This window comes from Colias philodice, chromosome 18 (genome assembly GCF_061535455.1).
Source record: "Colias philodice isolate Cphi_HAF_F1 chromosome 18, ilColPhil1 Martin Lab GWU primary, whole genome shotgun sequence".
Classification (NCBI taxonomy): domain Eukaryota; kingdom Metazoa; phylum Arthropoda; class Insecta; order Lepidoptera; family Pieridae; genus Colias; species Colias philodice.
The window spans coordinates 7,830,211-7,845,370 of NC_143103.1; the positions used below are offsets into that span (position 1 = coordinate 7,830,211).

Sequence of the window (15,160 nt, forward strand, 5' to 3'; positions counted from 1 at the left end):
TCCTGCAAATGAAAAAGTATTATCCTTTTTATGATTTTATATGCCCTCAGTTTCAATTCTTTAAAAATCTATTTCTACCTTCTTTTTGTTTTTCAGATATTGTGAGTGAACTATTTGTCTCACAGACTTTGTTTTATGCTCTTATGAAAGAAAATTAAATGCACTACAACTTTATTATACGAACTTCTCATAGAACGAGCGGTTTTTGCCAATATTTTGCTTCAAACGGGAGCAAAACTAAAAATTTCAATATTTCCGGAAAAATGAACCATCTTCGAATGGCCACAGTTTAGTCGTAATAAGGTTTAGAGAGCTGCGGTTAGGCTTAAATTGTTGCAAATTTAATAACCTTAATTTATGTACTGAATCATACTTGTCGGAAACGCATAGTTTATGACTTTTAGAGCAAAAAGTGAAAAAAGTCCAAAATTTTCGCAGTTTATCACGTGGTGCGCAGCGAGCACAACTTTTTCGAAGTTGCAAATTGGGATTTACATCACCCTAACTGATCCAAACAACATACCAAAAATTCAAATCTACATCGTGCTTTGCGAATTTAGGGTTTTTTAGTGTCGATTTCTACTGGCCTATTACATATTAGGAAAGATTTGTAACGAATTTCAAATGAATGAACTTCAAGTTTATAGCTCACAACGAGAGCTTCGTCTATTTACAATAGAAGTACTCAAACTCTTTAAAAGATGTTGAGAAATATTGCTCGCACGAGGCAATAATGTGTCATGAAAACAGACATTGGCTTGTATTGAGGTTTTTTCAACGATTTTTTGTATGTATGTTGATTCGAAAAAAGCTACATTGTACAGCGCGAATCTGCCATATTTTAGATATTCAAGGATCTGTTGATACTTATGTTGTTATTTGTTTGTATTAGATAAAATCTCTTTATTTACCTTCCAAATAATATTCAATCAATCGATTACATAAAACGTTTTTCGTGATTTTTTTTTCGAACAAAATAGTTCGGGATTCTAAGTTCAGTCAAGTGTCGTAAACATTTCCTTGCAGTGACACGATTGACGTCACAGTTATCTAGACAAGTTTAAGCAACGGTTACGCAATAATTCAGATTGCATCTAGTCGAAAATACAAATTCTAATTAATTAGAAATATATAAGACTTACAGATTGTTAAAAACAAATTTAATAATACCTATTAATTTCAACATTTACATAATTTTCAATTATAATGATTAATTACTGATTTATTATTAGTGACAGTTGAGTGTATAAAATATATATTTTTGTCAAGTAAATTCCCTGTATGAATATTTTTTTTCTTACTTATCCTCCGTCGATAACGATCCTAAACGCGGCTTGTAAGTTGTGGTTGCTAACCACCATTTTGTGTTTTTTTTATTTAGATTCAAATCTCCGCTTTTGAATAAGTAAAACATTGACGACTATGATAAACAATTATTGTTTTGCTTGATATACGATTTTTTTTTACTAAAATGTGTGATTTTTTTATGCACAGTTATGCATTCTTCCATTTCGTGAATAAAGATTTCATATTATAAGCCTCAAGTCAATACACAGAGTAGGTACAGCGCGACGGGTGTCAAATACCTATAGCCGAGGTCATCAGCGCATGGTGACAATTAAAACCGGGATAAGTGTTGCGTGTACCTGGGAGATGAGAGCCACGGTCGATACGGGGCGGCGTGGGCGGGGGTGGCACCTAGTTAAGGAGTTAGATTACTGCTTTATAATGCTCGCGTTTTATTTATTCTCAATAGCGTACACGTTCGCGACTCATCACCGAAGCTCGATTTAGTTATTTTACTCTCATAACGGTCTCGCCTGGGGTCACCAACTACCGCTAACGATTCACATAAATTACTCCGCACCGTCTGATCGCCGCGGCCGCGGCATAGCATGAGACAATCGTATTTGAAATTCTTATTAGGCGCGCGAGTGACCGTCTCGTTTTGGTATACATAATGTACGTACACAAATGTGTGTAATTTCAATAAGTTTAATAAAAAGCGTGGGCATCGGGGCCAGACGGGGTCGGTGTGGGGGCGCGGGGAGGAAACTCTTCATTCCCATTTCGCTACTAAATTGTAGAACGGGCGGAGGCCATGATTATGTTTACTAACCCCGAACCCCGCGCCCCCGTCACTACCCGCTCAGAATTAACACACGATCTTTGTCCAAGAGACGTCTGCTGGCAAAGCATAATACATACTACATAGCTATTATGTGTAGATACATATCAATTAGAAACAAACACACATTGAAATCGACATTCACAAATAATAGTGTCTTTCAGATCTCTTCAATAATGCTACCTTTAGATAAAACCAAAAAAAGCTCAACAGCTTTGTGCAGGATTCAATATTTACCAACAAAGTAGAGACTTCATTTCACTTCATCTAAAAAATCTTGTTAAATTTTGTCCAATAAGTATTTTTATTTTTAAATATCATTCCTTTACATGTCTACCTTAAGCATCGCTTCAAAAATTTCTAGTCCAAAAAATAAGTTGTTGTCTCTAATATTTTATATCGCCAAAAGTTGTTTACGATTCATCTGCCAACGACTTCCTAGTTTTGATAACGTTTACATTTAATAATAAGAACATTTAATCAATTAATTTATTGATTCCTAATACATATACCTACATGTTAATCAAAATCTCATTAATCACATTGAATTGGAAAGATTACCATTTACTAGGGATTAGTATACGATGCACTTCTCGTGTGAGTCACGATCGCAACATGTTGTGAATGTCAAACCGAATTGCTGACGTCGAATTCTCACCTTGCAAATGTACATATAAATAACAAACGAGACGATTTTTTAAACTAAAACATTATATAAATAAACGAGAATCTTGTTGTTTAAAGTACATTAAGTAGGTACAGTTATTATATACTTAGGCTTAATCCGTATTATTTATTATAAACCCAAATTGAAAAGACATTATCTTTAATAACATCAAAAGATGTTTTATTCAATTTTAACATCTTATAGCTAATAAGTTTTAAGCTTAGCTTCATTAATTATTTTTGATTAAATTAAAAGTTACGAATATTATCCATACTTACAACATTAACTGAATCGTATGCATGGATTCTTAATTCACAAAACATTTGTAAGAACACAACTTTTGTCAATAAAGGTCAAACTTCAGATCAACCACTTACCTAATATAATACGAATGTACATGAAAAATATAATATTCAATACATAGCCGCATGTCTGCGAAGTTGCGAGTAAATAACGCTATTCAGGTAAAGGGTCGTTCGCCTAATGAAAGTCGATGGGACGAATGTTTCGGCTTTAATTACAATTGATTAAAACTGCTCCTACAGTATGCTGTTCATCAACGAACCGAGTGCTAATATTAATGAGTCATCACATCTATACAAATCTAGATGCTTTATCTAAATCGAAACTATTTTCATTTGTGCAGGAAAATATCAATCCATACTAATATTATAAATGCGAAAGTAACTCTGTCTGTTACTCAATCACGCCTTAACTACGGAACCAATTTGCATGAAATTTGGTATAGAGATATTTTGATACCCGAGAAGGGACATAGGCTACTTTTTACCCCGGGACATAGGATAGCTTTTATCCCGGAAATTCCACGGGAACGGGAAATATGCGGGTTTTTCTTTGACTGCGCGGGCGATGACGCGGGTGGAAAGCTAGTATAATATAAATTATCGCAATTTTCGAGTTTTTTTTTTGTACAGATGAAATTAATAATCGCTAATAGTATCTATTATATTACATACTATAATGTTCTTTTAATTGAACCTTATATGAGTGAATGCATTTTTCTGCAGGACAAATCTTAGATCCGGTTCTATATAACATCCTGGCTATCTTTTGCGTAATTTCTTACGCAGAACCACATGTGATGTAGATATGACAACTATTTGAATTTAAATAGTATTTAGCACAAGATTATGAAGTAACAGTTCCTCGAAGTCTAATGCAAGTGCCACCATATAAACGAAGATAAAACGCAATAACGCCACGCTACCGATTTCACGTTCGCACTTCGTTCATGATTCAGCATATCAAAGAAGGTTCCAGACTCACGCGCAAGTTCCTAGTCGCCACTCTTAATATAGGCTAATCGTCTATTAATAGAAAATAATCAAACACACGCACCACACCACTGTCGGTGGGTACGTACGTACACATTCGCAGAAATACAACGGCTCTTTGCCACCCAAATTATTGCCGTATTTATACCATGTACACGAAAATCAATACGAGCCTCGTCTTTGTTGTGAAACAAGGACGCTGAATGTATTTATAGATTTAATTGTAGATTGTAGAAAGACCGTTATTAGATATTATACTTATTCCAAGTGGGAGGGGAGTTCGCGGATCGATAGCACGCGATACGACATAGACATGATCGGGGTTTTGGTATGCTGTACGCAGCTTTGTACTTTGGGTGTGAGTACACGTGGTGGATATTAAAATCTCCTGAGAATCAATTTACTAAAACAATAAAACTAGTCGTAAATAATATTTCAGCAACGGTCGAAACTGATAATACGTTGCCATGCGATGTAATATTCGTAACATTCATGGTGGATTAAAGTCTCGGTACGTAAAGTCAAGCTTTCGTGTAATAACAAATACAACCCAAAAGTTAAAGTACCTATAGTGAATGAACCCAATAATATTGAGACTAAAGGCAAACTAATATAAATTCAAGAAACGATTCAAGTGTATGAACTGCTAAGGGGCAGATGTCTACGGTTCCATAAATTTCAACGTCGAATTAATGAACAAAAAAATTTTGATACACGTGCCCGTATAGACCGAATTGACTTAAAATGCGAAAGTATGAATAGATAGATAACCCCACGTACAGTTGAATATGGGGTGACTATGGTGAAGCTTTTAAGAAATGGATTTAAAGCCCCGCCGTATATAGCACTTTTCCTTAAAAAAAAAAATAATATGTAAAAACAAATTTATTGAAAAATTAGAATATGCGTCATTTTAGGTAAATTGTATAAAAATACTAGCGGTCCGCCCCGGCTTCACCCGTGGTACATATTTCGCAATAAAAGGTAGCCTATGTTCTTTCTCAGGGTCTAAAGATTGTCTGTGCCAAATTTCATCAAAATCGGTTGAGAAGTTTATGCGTGAAAACCATACATACATACATTACAAACTTTTCCTCTTTATAATATTAGTACCTATAGATATTTCTTATCTTAAAGATGTTTAACTCTTATTGTAAGTCTATCTACAGATTTATATCAACTACTACTAATAATTATTTAAACTGCCAGTTCTATATAATCGAACACTTAATTTTTTTCACCATATTCATTACTTAAGCTCTTGATTTTTGGTACAAACAATACTAAATAGCATTACACACTTCGCGAGAATAATAATAACAATACATATGACGGTAAAGGGTTAAGGTCATGTATTCAAATGATCAACCCCATCTCAAGAGAGGACGATTTGTATTGAAATATATAAATTCATATAAATACATAATGCATTATGAGAGGCATCGAAGTAAACCCATAACAATAGTAGGTATATTGTACTTAAACATAAAAAAGTCATATGAAAATCAATATTGCAACTTTAACTTATCGAAAGTTCTAAGTGCTTAAACTTGCGACTTTTACAAATACCAATAGTAATCAGTCAATGTTACCACTAACCAAAATCTTAAATTCATATTATTGAGATTACCAACAAAACTTTTCTAAAAGACATTGTACATGATATATCTGAAGTAAAATTCATCAACTAAAAATTAAAATGATATTCTATGCGAGTACAACATATCATTGCAACTTGTAAACCGTTAGAACAAAATGAATTGCGGAGAAAAATAGAGCGGTTCCATTACAATTTACTCCCCGAGTAACTAGATGTTCACTACAATCGTTGTATCTTTTTATCAGTGTAAAATTCGCATTGCTTTCAGAGTCATATAGTAATTTATTATAAACTAACTGAACGCCCGGGCTCCACCCGAGTAGAAGTTCATTTGTAAGCTTATCAAATTCTTAACACTTGCGGCACTTAAACTACGAGAAGACAAACTTAACAAACCAAAAATCTGTTCAGCGGTTCATAAGTTGTAAGTGGTGTACCTTTTTTTATTCGGTAATAATGCAAAAGATGCTCACGGCTCCCGAGAAAAGATCCATGGGTTATGCCGGATTCATTCAGATTCAGATAACCCCAGCGCGTTTCGACGCGCTGCTTTCTGCGCGGGAACACTTTTTTCTTCTTCTCTCTAATTCTTGTTACATATGTAGGATACTGAACATACCCAGTGTTTGCGATAGTTCACTTACTTTGATGCTTATCTGCTAACTGTATAAGGGGGTTGGGCAGGTCCCGCCGCCTGTAAAAGCACATGACCTTAGCCTCCACGTTGCCGGAGGCCGTTTTATTTAGTTCTTCTATCCGCCGGATTTGGTACGGAGACGTCGACGACGTCTCGAAATAGACGCAGTCTGTGGGACAAGAAAAAAAATTGTTAGATCCAAAAAAAAAACATTCTCAAAATTACACACCAGTTTCTTATTGGAATTTTTATAATATCATTCTCATCTTTAGTATTGCACTAAAAGCAGCGATACCTAGGCGATAAGCGAGATCTTTTTAATGATAAACAACAATTAATTAATTATTTTGAATTTCATTCCTTGTTCATACATGAAAAATATAGAAATTCGTAGTGATATAACAAAGTTGTTGAAATTATTGTTTTTTTTTTTCACGTTTGACCTGACAGACTTAGGTTTTATTAAATATATTTGGACACAAAAGAATATTGTAGTATAACATACTATAAAGACCCAAGCCCAGCTTCACACGGGTGCAATTAACTTACATAACACATAAGACATAAAGGTAAGTAAGTGGTAACTAATATAATTTGGCCAGTTGTAAACTAAATGCTATGCATGAGAATTTAATTTTTACACAAACCACATTTTATTTGAAATGTGTATGTTTAAAATTTAGATCTCGCTTCTGTAAACCGTTGCGTAATTTGGGAGTTAGTGAATTAACGTACAAATGGACTCGTAAAGCGACTTATAATAGGAACATAATAGTACATAATATATGGAATCGGAATTTCTTGTAGGAACATTCTGGTAATAATAATGATAGTTATAATTACATCCTACAAAGGACAGACAAAAAAAATGTAAAATATTGAAAAAAATCTATTTCCATTGCGCGTGCCGTATCTCCTGTACATATTATTTCTCAGAAGATCATACAGGAATGTAAACCCACAATACCACGATGAGATAATAGCCGTGGTAAATGCAATTTAAACATCATTAATCTTAGTTTTTTTCCCTATATCACTACATAGTATAAAATAAAGACACTTTCCCTGTCCCTATGTCCCTTTGTACGCTTAAATCTTTGAAACTACGCAACGGATTTTGATGCGGTTTTTTTAATAGATAGTGATTCAAGAGGAAGGTTTATATGTATAATAATATCCATTACATAGTGGAGAAGTACTGTTATTTTTGAGGTTTCTAATGTGATGTCGTAAAAAATTAAATTTTTTCCGCTTACATTGCAAACGCAGGCTGAACCCTACGAGTTTTATCAAAATAATGTACAAGTATTATACATATTGATAAGGTCTACAGAAAAGTCCGCGATGGTATATGTCTATCTCTTATGGATAACCAACAATAACTTTTTTTTGTCATTTACTTTTTACGACAAATAATGGCTAATTTTCGAAGCTATTTTAACCAATACAGCATTAATCCTTAACTAATTAAATACCTTGAATACATTGTTCATTTAATATAAATCTATATGGCCCTTTACACCGTATGATTTAAGTGAATATTTTCGAAGATATTACAGATTTAAAAATTGCGGGACGTAGCGTTTGCGGCGGTACCGGCCGGCCGCCCGGCTATATATTTTATTTACCCGTGCGAAGCTGGAGCGGGCCGCTATGTTTTTATATACAACGTTCACAGTTTTTCTGTAGTGTATTTAGTATCAGCATTGCACCCGTGCGAAGCCGGGGCGGGTCGCTAGTATGAAATATACAGAAGAGCCACATATTGGTACGAAGCGGTGCGGTAACCGGTCGGCGGTTACGAGCAACGAAAGCGAAATGCATCCACGCAACGAGCCAACGACTCTCGAGCTTGCGATGACTCGACAGCCAGCCTTGTGACGTTATCGTGTCTTCCCGTAAGCGCTACGTGTGTAAAATACACCAAATCATATTTTTATTTATTGTATAGAACATATTCAAGTAGCTTACATGATGCCTATATGAACTATGGTGTTTATGGGAAAATGATTTAAGTATGTTCTATATAAGCAGTGTGCCCAGCCCGGTCACCTGCAAATCCAATAGTGAATGATTTCTTTTTTTAAAAGGACCAGTAGTAGATACCTGAGATGATCGTGTTCAAACAAACTCATAAGCTTTATATTTATAAGTATAGATAATTAATATTCATATACAATATAACTATTATTTGTTGCCTACTTAGTTCAGTTTATTCGTTATCGCCATCGTCGGTCTATTTAATTCCCACCAGAACACTGTATTCGTCCTTTGAGAGTTTGGCCTTTAGTGTCATCAACCTATTAAATGAATATAATATTTTGCAGTTTTATTATTATTTAATAAGTGATCCCTATTATTGGAGTGGTGTAAATATTTCTTACAAATCAGAAGTCTAAGTAAAATAATAATAAAATGTATAGGACATTTTACAGCTTAGAATTTCTTATATTACAACGAAACCTGGGATGTACTTATAATCTCTTTCAAGTGTTATTTTGAGTAGGAAATTAATGACTATAATCCTAAATCTAGGATTACGGACCTGAGAAATTGCCCTTATATCAAGTAAATGGAAAATGTCTAATCCTCCTTCCATTTGAATAAATTGAATACTAAATGTTTATTAGTAAGGATAACATTAAAGTAATATATATGTATATCTATAACTAGAATTTTAACAAAATGTAATAAAAAGTATCATGCAAATAATGTGCTCGTATACACAATGTTAAATATTGTTGTATAACATCAATCTACATATAAATAGAGGATTTAAATCTGACAACGATACCGCTCTATGGTTATCTATGAAGGAACATTCAAGATGACTGGCTAGATAAAATTCTATTCACCTGGATGAGTTCAAGGCTGGCCTTGAAGAGGTTCTATCAATACGATACTGTTATGAAATGCTTTGTTTATACAAGGCATACAAAAAAAGAGAAACAATTTTTAAAACTCAACTTCAATGTTTAAACACCGTTTAGTTTCCTACGTCGCGTCGCGTTGGTACATCATAAACGTACCTATAAAAGATTAGTGCGATACTTTTCATTGATATACTTACATATTTATTTTCTTTGTACATGTGTAAGCTATGAGATTATTTTATAATAAGATTTAATTCTATGCACCGTATGTGCATACCGTCAAAAGATGACGCAGCATTTTTTTACGTCTCAGATACAATACCTACTAAAATCGATACGCCCTCGCTTCGCTTCTTTACCACGAAAACAATAAAGGTTGACGGATACTACTTACGAGTACGACACAATCTCAATCTCAACAAAATCAAATATTTTAATGCACCATTTATTTAAGCCAGTATCTACGTACTCTACCTATAAAATCAGCTCAGCGTTTTGCTGAAGAGAACGAACACAAAATATAAAGTAATGGGAAACAAGACTACTCATTGCCTCCCACATAACTTGAAATACGGACAATGTCCACTCCAAGTTGTTAACAACAAATCGATGCATTATCGAAGACAAATTAAATGTTAAACAGGTAATTATGAGGAGTGTAACACGTGGACGTGTAACAAACATGGCCGTATTTACCGTTACCATATACAATAGCGCACACACGCGGCGCACAATGACTCCGAACAGAGCCTTTGAAATAGTCCATTAGGTACCTGAATTTGTCATGGAAATTATACAATGAATATCTCCGACTGCGAACCGGAGTATTTCTGTCCAAGCAATTAAAGGCGAAATTAAATTTGCCATTCGAAGGTGTATTTTATTTTGACTTCAGGTAAATCAATCTTGTGAATCCACAAATGGATTAACTATACAGTCCATTTAACGTGAACAATAAAATATTCGTAGTGTAAAAGGCAAATATAGAATTGATGCAATAGTTTTTGTGTGAACTTTAACACGCAAACAAGTGTTTGTATAAACAATGTGTCGGATTAAACTTCTACTATATTTTGTTATAAAGGATGTTTAGGGTTTAAAAAAAGTGGCAGATTTTCTCGTAAGTACCTACTTCATGTTATCGAGCTTTAGCCATGCGCCAGATAGATTTTCTGTTCGCGCTTTCATTTCCTTTGACATGGTTTTTATTGTGTCAAAACATTGTTCTTCTATAAATCCATACTATCCATACTAATATTATAAATGCGAAAGTAACTCTGTCTGTGAACTGTGTCTACTGAACCAATTTGCATGAAATTTGGTATGGAGATATTTTGATACCCGAGAAAGGACATAGGCTACCTTTTATTGCGAAATATGTACCACGGGCGAAGCCGGGGCGGACCACTAGTATTATATATTTACCTAAATAAATGCTCGATCGCGAAAAATCCTTCCTATGCTGAAATTATTATGCCGTTCTTGGATTTCCAAATGAAATTTTACCAAATATTCTTATTCGAATATTTGAATGAGTTAATACCTATACTGATAAATTCAAAACAAAATAGTATTTATTACATTACATAGTTTACTCAATTGTCAAGATATGTACATAACTAATATGAATTCCGGATACACATTTTTAACTACGATACAAAGTTGCTATGGACCAGGGATAAACAGACCTAAATCTTTCCATTCTGGTGGTCATGATCAGACTAAAAATAGCTTTGGGATCTCAATCCGCACGCTATGAGCATTATCGCATACCTACCGACTTACAATTGCAAAATATAGCTATTAATTACTATAGTTCTTCTTTCCTGTGCAGTGTGATAACACCAGTGTTTTCTTATCAACATGACAACCGACGAAACAAGGCGTCATCTGCGTGTTTATTCCATTATTGAAATGTTGTGTACATAACATTTATTCAAAGACAATTATTTTTAATCAGACTTATGGTATATAGTAGGGGAGCCCAAGAGGGGATTTTGGGATTTACTCGAGCGCGTCAGATTACTATAAGGGACGGTACCTTAGCTATTCATTAGTACCTCTAGTCAATATGAGCAGTTATGGTTGGTGGGTGCGCTCAGGGGCCCCGCTGGAAAATTTGAATAATCCATAATTCCCTAAGGTTGAGCTCGAATCGTCAGATTAGCGAAATGGGGACTTCTTATATTGTAATTAACCCCCCCATATATTAATCTGACGCGCTCGAATAATGTTACTTTAATTTTTTACCCTTTCTTCATAGCGATTAAATCGCCACTTAAATCGTCAGATTAACGTATACTTTTTTTCAGTGACGTCCTGGAGCATGCAAAATATCAATATCTAACGCGCTTGAGTATTTCCAAGCCAATTTTTTTCTTTTTTAAATTAAAAAAAATCTAAAAACCCTTCCCCACCGCTAAAAGTGAAAACATTATAGGACCTTTTTTTCTCGCTATGGTCTAATCTACCAATTCTAATAGGTTCCCGTGACGCTCGAGTAAATCCACATTTAGCATCCTGGGCTCCCCTACTAATAGGTGTATCCAATATTTACGCAATGTTGTTTGTCTTATAATGTAATATATACATGATAATACTTCATACATGATAATATTGTACATAATATTATCATGTATGAAGCTTTAAATGTTAAAACTCTTCTTTTCATTTGCTTACTAGCTTTTCGTCCATGGCTTGCCTTAAATTTAATTTAAATTGACTACTTTAAACCGTCTTCGAGGAATAGAATGTATTTTATTCGACGGAAGATGAAAAAAAATGGCTTATGGAGACGAGTCTACAAAACACTACATAAAAATATATACATTACAATTTACAATAGAAATTAATATTTCAATGTGTAAACTTTATTTTAGTATTTACTTTATCTGTGAATGATAATAAAATATGTATTTACCATAAATATGAGAAATGAATTAATAATGTCTGTCGAATAAATGTATGTAGTTCGAGTATTATCAGGAACACAAAAAATAGATTCTCATACATTTTCGTTACGTCCACGGCCACGTCCATACATAATATTGTTATTCTCTTAAAACAGTTTATGGAAACTTACAAAACAACAGTGTTTACTGTTTATAAAACGGGAGCACTATGCTTGTATGAAACTACTATGTATACCGAAAGCGCTTACTCGTCGTATGGTATCTACGCAATATAATGTTGACACCGATTTATACATACATGCATTTAGATATAGGAAGCGAGCGTCGCGGCCCTTTTATATTATGGGCACACTCTTAACCTAGCTATATACGCGTAAGTTCAGCATAATGCGGCTGATACCAATGTTAATGCCCGTACAGTTTTGCCAAGACTTCGGTTTATTTTGGGAACGTGTCAATAAGTAAGTGTTTTATATATTTAGGCGGACACGTCATCATAAGATCGTAGAATTGGATTTTCACGGCGATTGAAAATGCTTTATTTTACTGTGAATACGACACATTTCGTTGCAGACACCTTTGAGATCATACTCATATCAATGGTTGGAAAAATTTAAAACTTGTCTTGTCGGTATAAACTTTAAGCTTTACGAATTAATAAGATAATAAAAGTTTATAATTAGGTAATTGTCAATGAATCTAATGCAATGTCCTGATGATTAAAGAGGTAAAATTAAATACAGCGCTAATAAAACTCGAATTCAAATTTCAATGTTTAGGAATCTGACTACGACTATCAAAAATGGAAATTTCCTATGTACTCGTTTTCCATTTTTGATAAAGTATAATGCTAACAAAAATCAACTTTTTTGTTAATTAAATATTTAATTCATGTCGGCATTCAGGTTTGCAATGAATTGAATAGTGTCGTTAAGGTTGACGAGTTTTATTTAGTTTAATCTGTAAGCAGGGGTTCATAGACCCCTATTTCCATTCTATGTCATCTTGGTTTCAATTCCTTTAGGTAATTTATACTTCCATTCAATATTTATAAATGCAAAATCCCCTAGATATCAAATAAATTACGCTAGATCGTCGTCTTCAACAACACAAACAATTTATCTAAAGCGAAAATATATCATGCTTTTTCTCAAGTATTTGCTTAGTATCAATAATCAAGTACTAAACTAGAAGCTTGGCTTAGCAACTTATAGACTTTTAGTGTGTGTGTAAACTAGTGGAGTGTTTGTTAAATATCAAAAACTAACTCGTTGATCGTAAACGCGTACGTTGTCTTTTGTGATTTGAATCAATATTGTTTTATTTGGCTTGCTCATAATTCATCTTCATAAGATGTTTTAATAAATACACCAGATAGACAACGATTTAGCCATCTTTCCGTGACAAAAAATGCATTTAAAAAGTCTACAAAGGTGGCAAAGCCATAAAGCCATACATATAGTACGCGTAATTTTCATGCAATTAGATTCTATTCACATTATGTTAACTATGATGTAAGATAGCACATGCTAATACATAAATATAACAACTTCCTAGTGGTTTGCAAGGTGCAATTTAGCCGAGTTCAACCGGGATAAAAAGTACTACGAGTTCATAATCTTAACATTTACTAATTTCGTTCAAATACATTTAGATTGCTACTGAATTGTTTTTATGAGATACAGTAACAAACATCCAACGAGTTTAAGGGAGGATTTGTTTAATACATATCGTCATACTTATTATACAGACTTTTATCTTCCCATCTCTTCCAAGCTCCCCATATCACGTAGAAATGCATATTATTTTTAATTGCAATATTTGTGTTTTCTGAACTTTTTTATTCGGTAGACTATCGTTAGAATCTAAACCTATATTTCAAGGAAAACGTATAAAAGAAAACACAGGTCACATAATTAGCGTTAGTAAAATATAACAATTTAAAGTAAGCAACCGGTCGAGTTCAGCTCAACAGGACGAGTTTATTGTTCGGTACAGTAGGTACCTACTTAGGTATGCAACTTTCACCACTGCTCTGTGGTAAGGTGATTACGACAGCGACGTCATATGGATCATTTTTTGCAACAATATTAATAATTAATCTGTATTAATCGCGAGTATCCCGTAATGAATACGTTAATTTATAGGAACATTAATTAATCGCCTCATATGAGTATTCGACTTGTTACTATCCAGTTATAGTGACATACTGTTTTTTTAGTGACACAATATGTGATACACTTTTAATTCATTTACCTTAAGGTAGGTAGGTACTTTGGGTAATTTAACTCTTTTAAAATATTACATTTTTGAAAGAAAGTTTTTTGATCATTTAAAAACTTAATTAAATTACCCGAATAAGCAACCACCCTCTATTGATATTTCTGCCGTCTGTAACGACTTATGACATAACATTTAGTTACAAATTAAAAATTCACATGACTACGTAAAAGGTATGACAAAGCAATTGGTACGGAAGCTATTAACGTTTTAAAAAAAGTCATTTTAGTATAGTTGGGTTTTTGATATACTGTTTCTCTTGCTATTTTGGTTAGAGTCCGGGCTGTCTGGCTGGCGGTAGTGGTTGCGCTTATTAGTGCGCATAGGAAAATATCCGTAATTTAAAGTAATTTATAAACGCGTAATTTTTAATCTTTTGCCTTTAGATAGATCCATCAGACATAAATTTGTTATTGCAAGACGTTTTTTTCGTTGTTAAATAGGTGCCATACGCAATTTTTTATTTCAAAATAATTAAAATGTCATCGAAATAAGTGAAATTACATCAACATGAGTCCGCTTAAGGTTGATGTTCCGACCGTCCCTCCATACATTTTTGATTACCTCTAAACACTTAACACAGACACTATTTCTTTAAAACTAATCATTTTATCACTTCTCTATAATGAAATGTGTGCGCGTTCGACCTTTTTAATCAATAATTTACAATATTTACTTAGAAAAACAACAGTAAAATACCGGAAAAATTTGACACTTCAACAGTAGTGTGCGTGACTTTTGCCAAGCAAAACACGACATAAAGCACGA

The 15,160-nt window shown here is 33.7% G+C and overlaps 1 protein-coding gene across 3 annotated transcripts in view; it reads right to left on the reverse strand.

Annotated features, from left to right (window-relative positions):
* The window catches only part of MTA1-like (metastasis associated 1-like), a 72,091-nt gene that overhangs the window by 43,875 nt on the left and 13,056 nt on the right, over nt 1–15,160 (reverse strand). For all 3 annotated transcript variants that reach the window (XM_089706700.1, XM_089706699.1, XM_089706701.1), the window contains one exon: nt 6,335–6,496. In XM_089706700.1, coding sequence (XP_089562826.1) covers nt 6,335–6,496 — 162 coding nt within the window. The remainder of the gene's footprint in view (nt 1–6,334; nt 6,497–15,160) is intronic.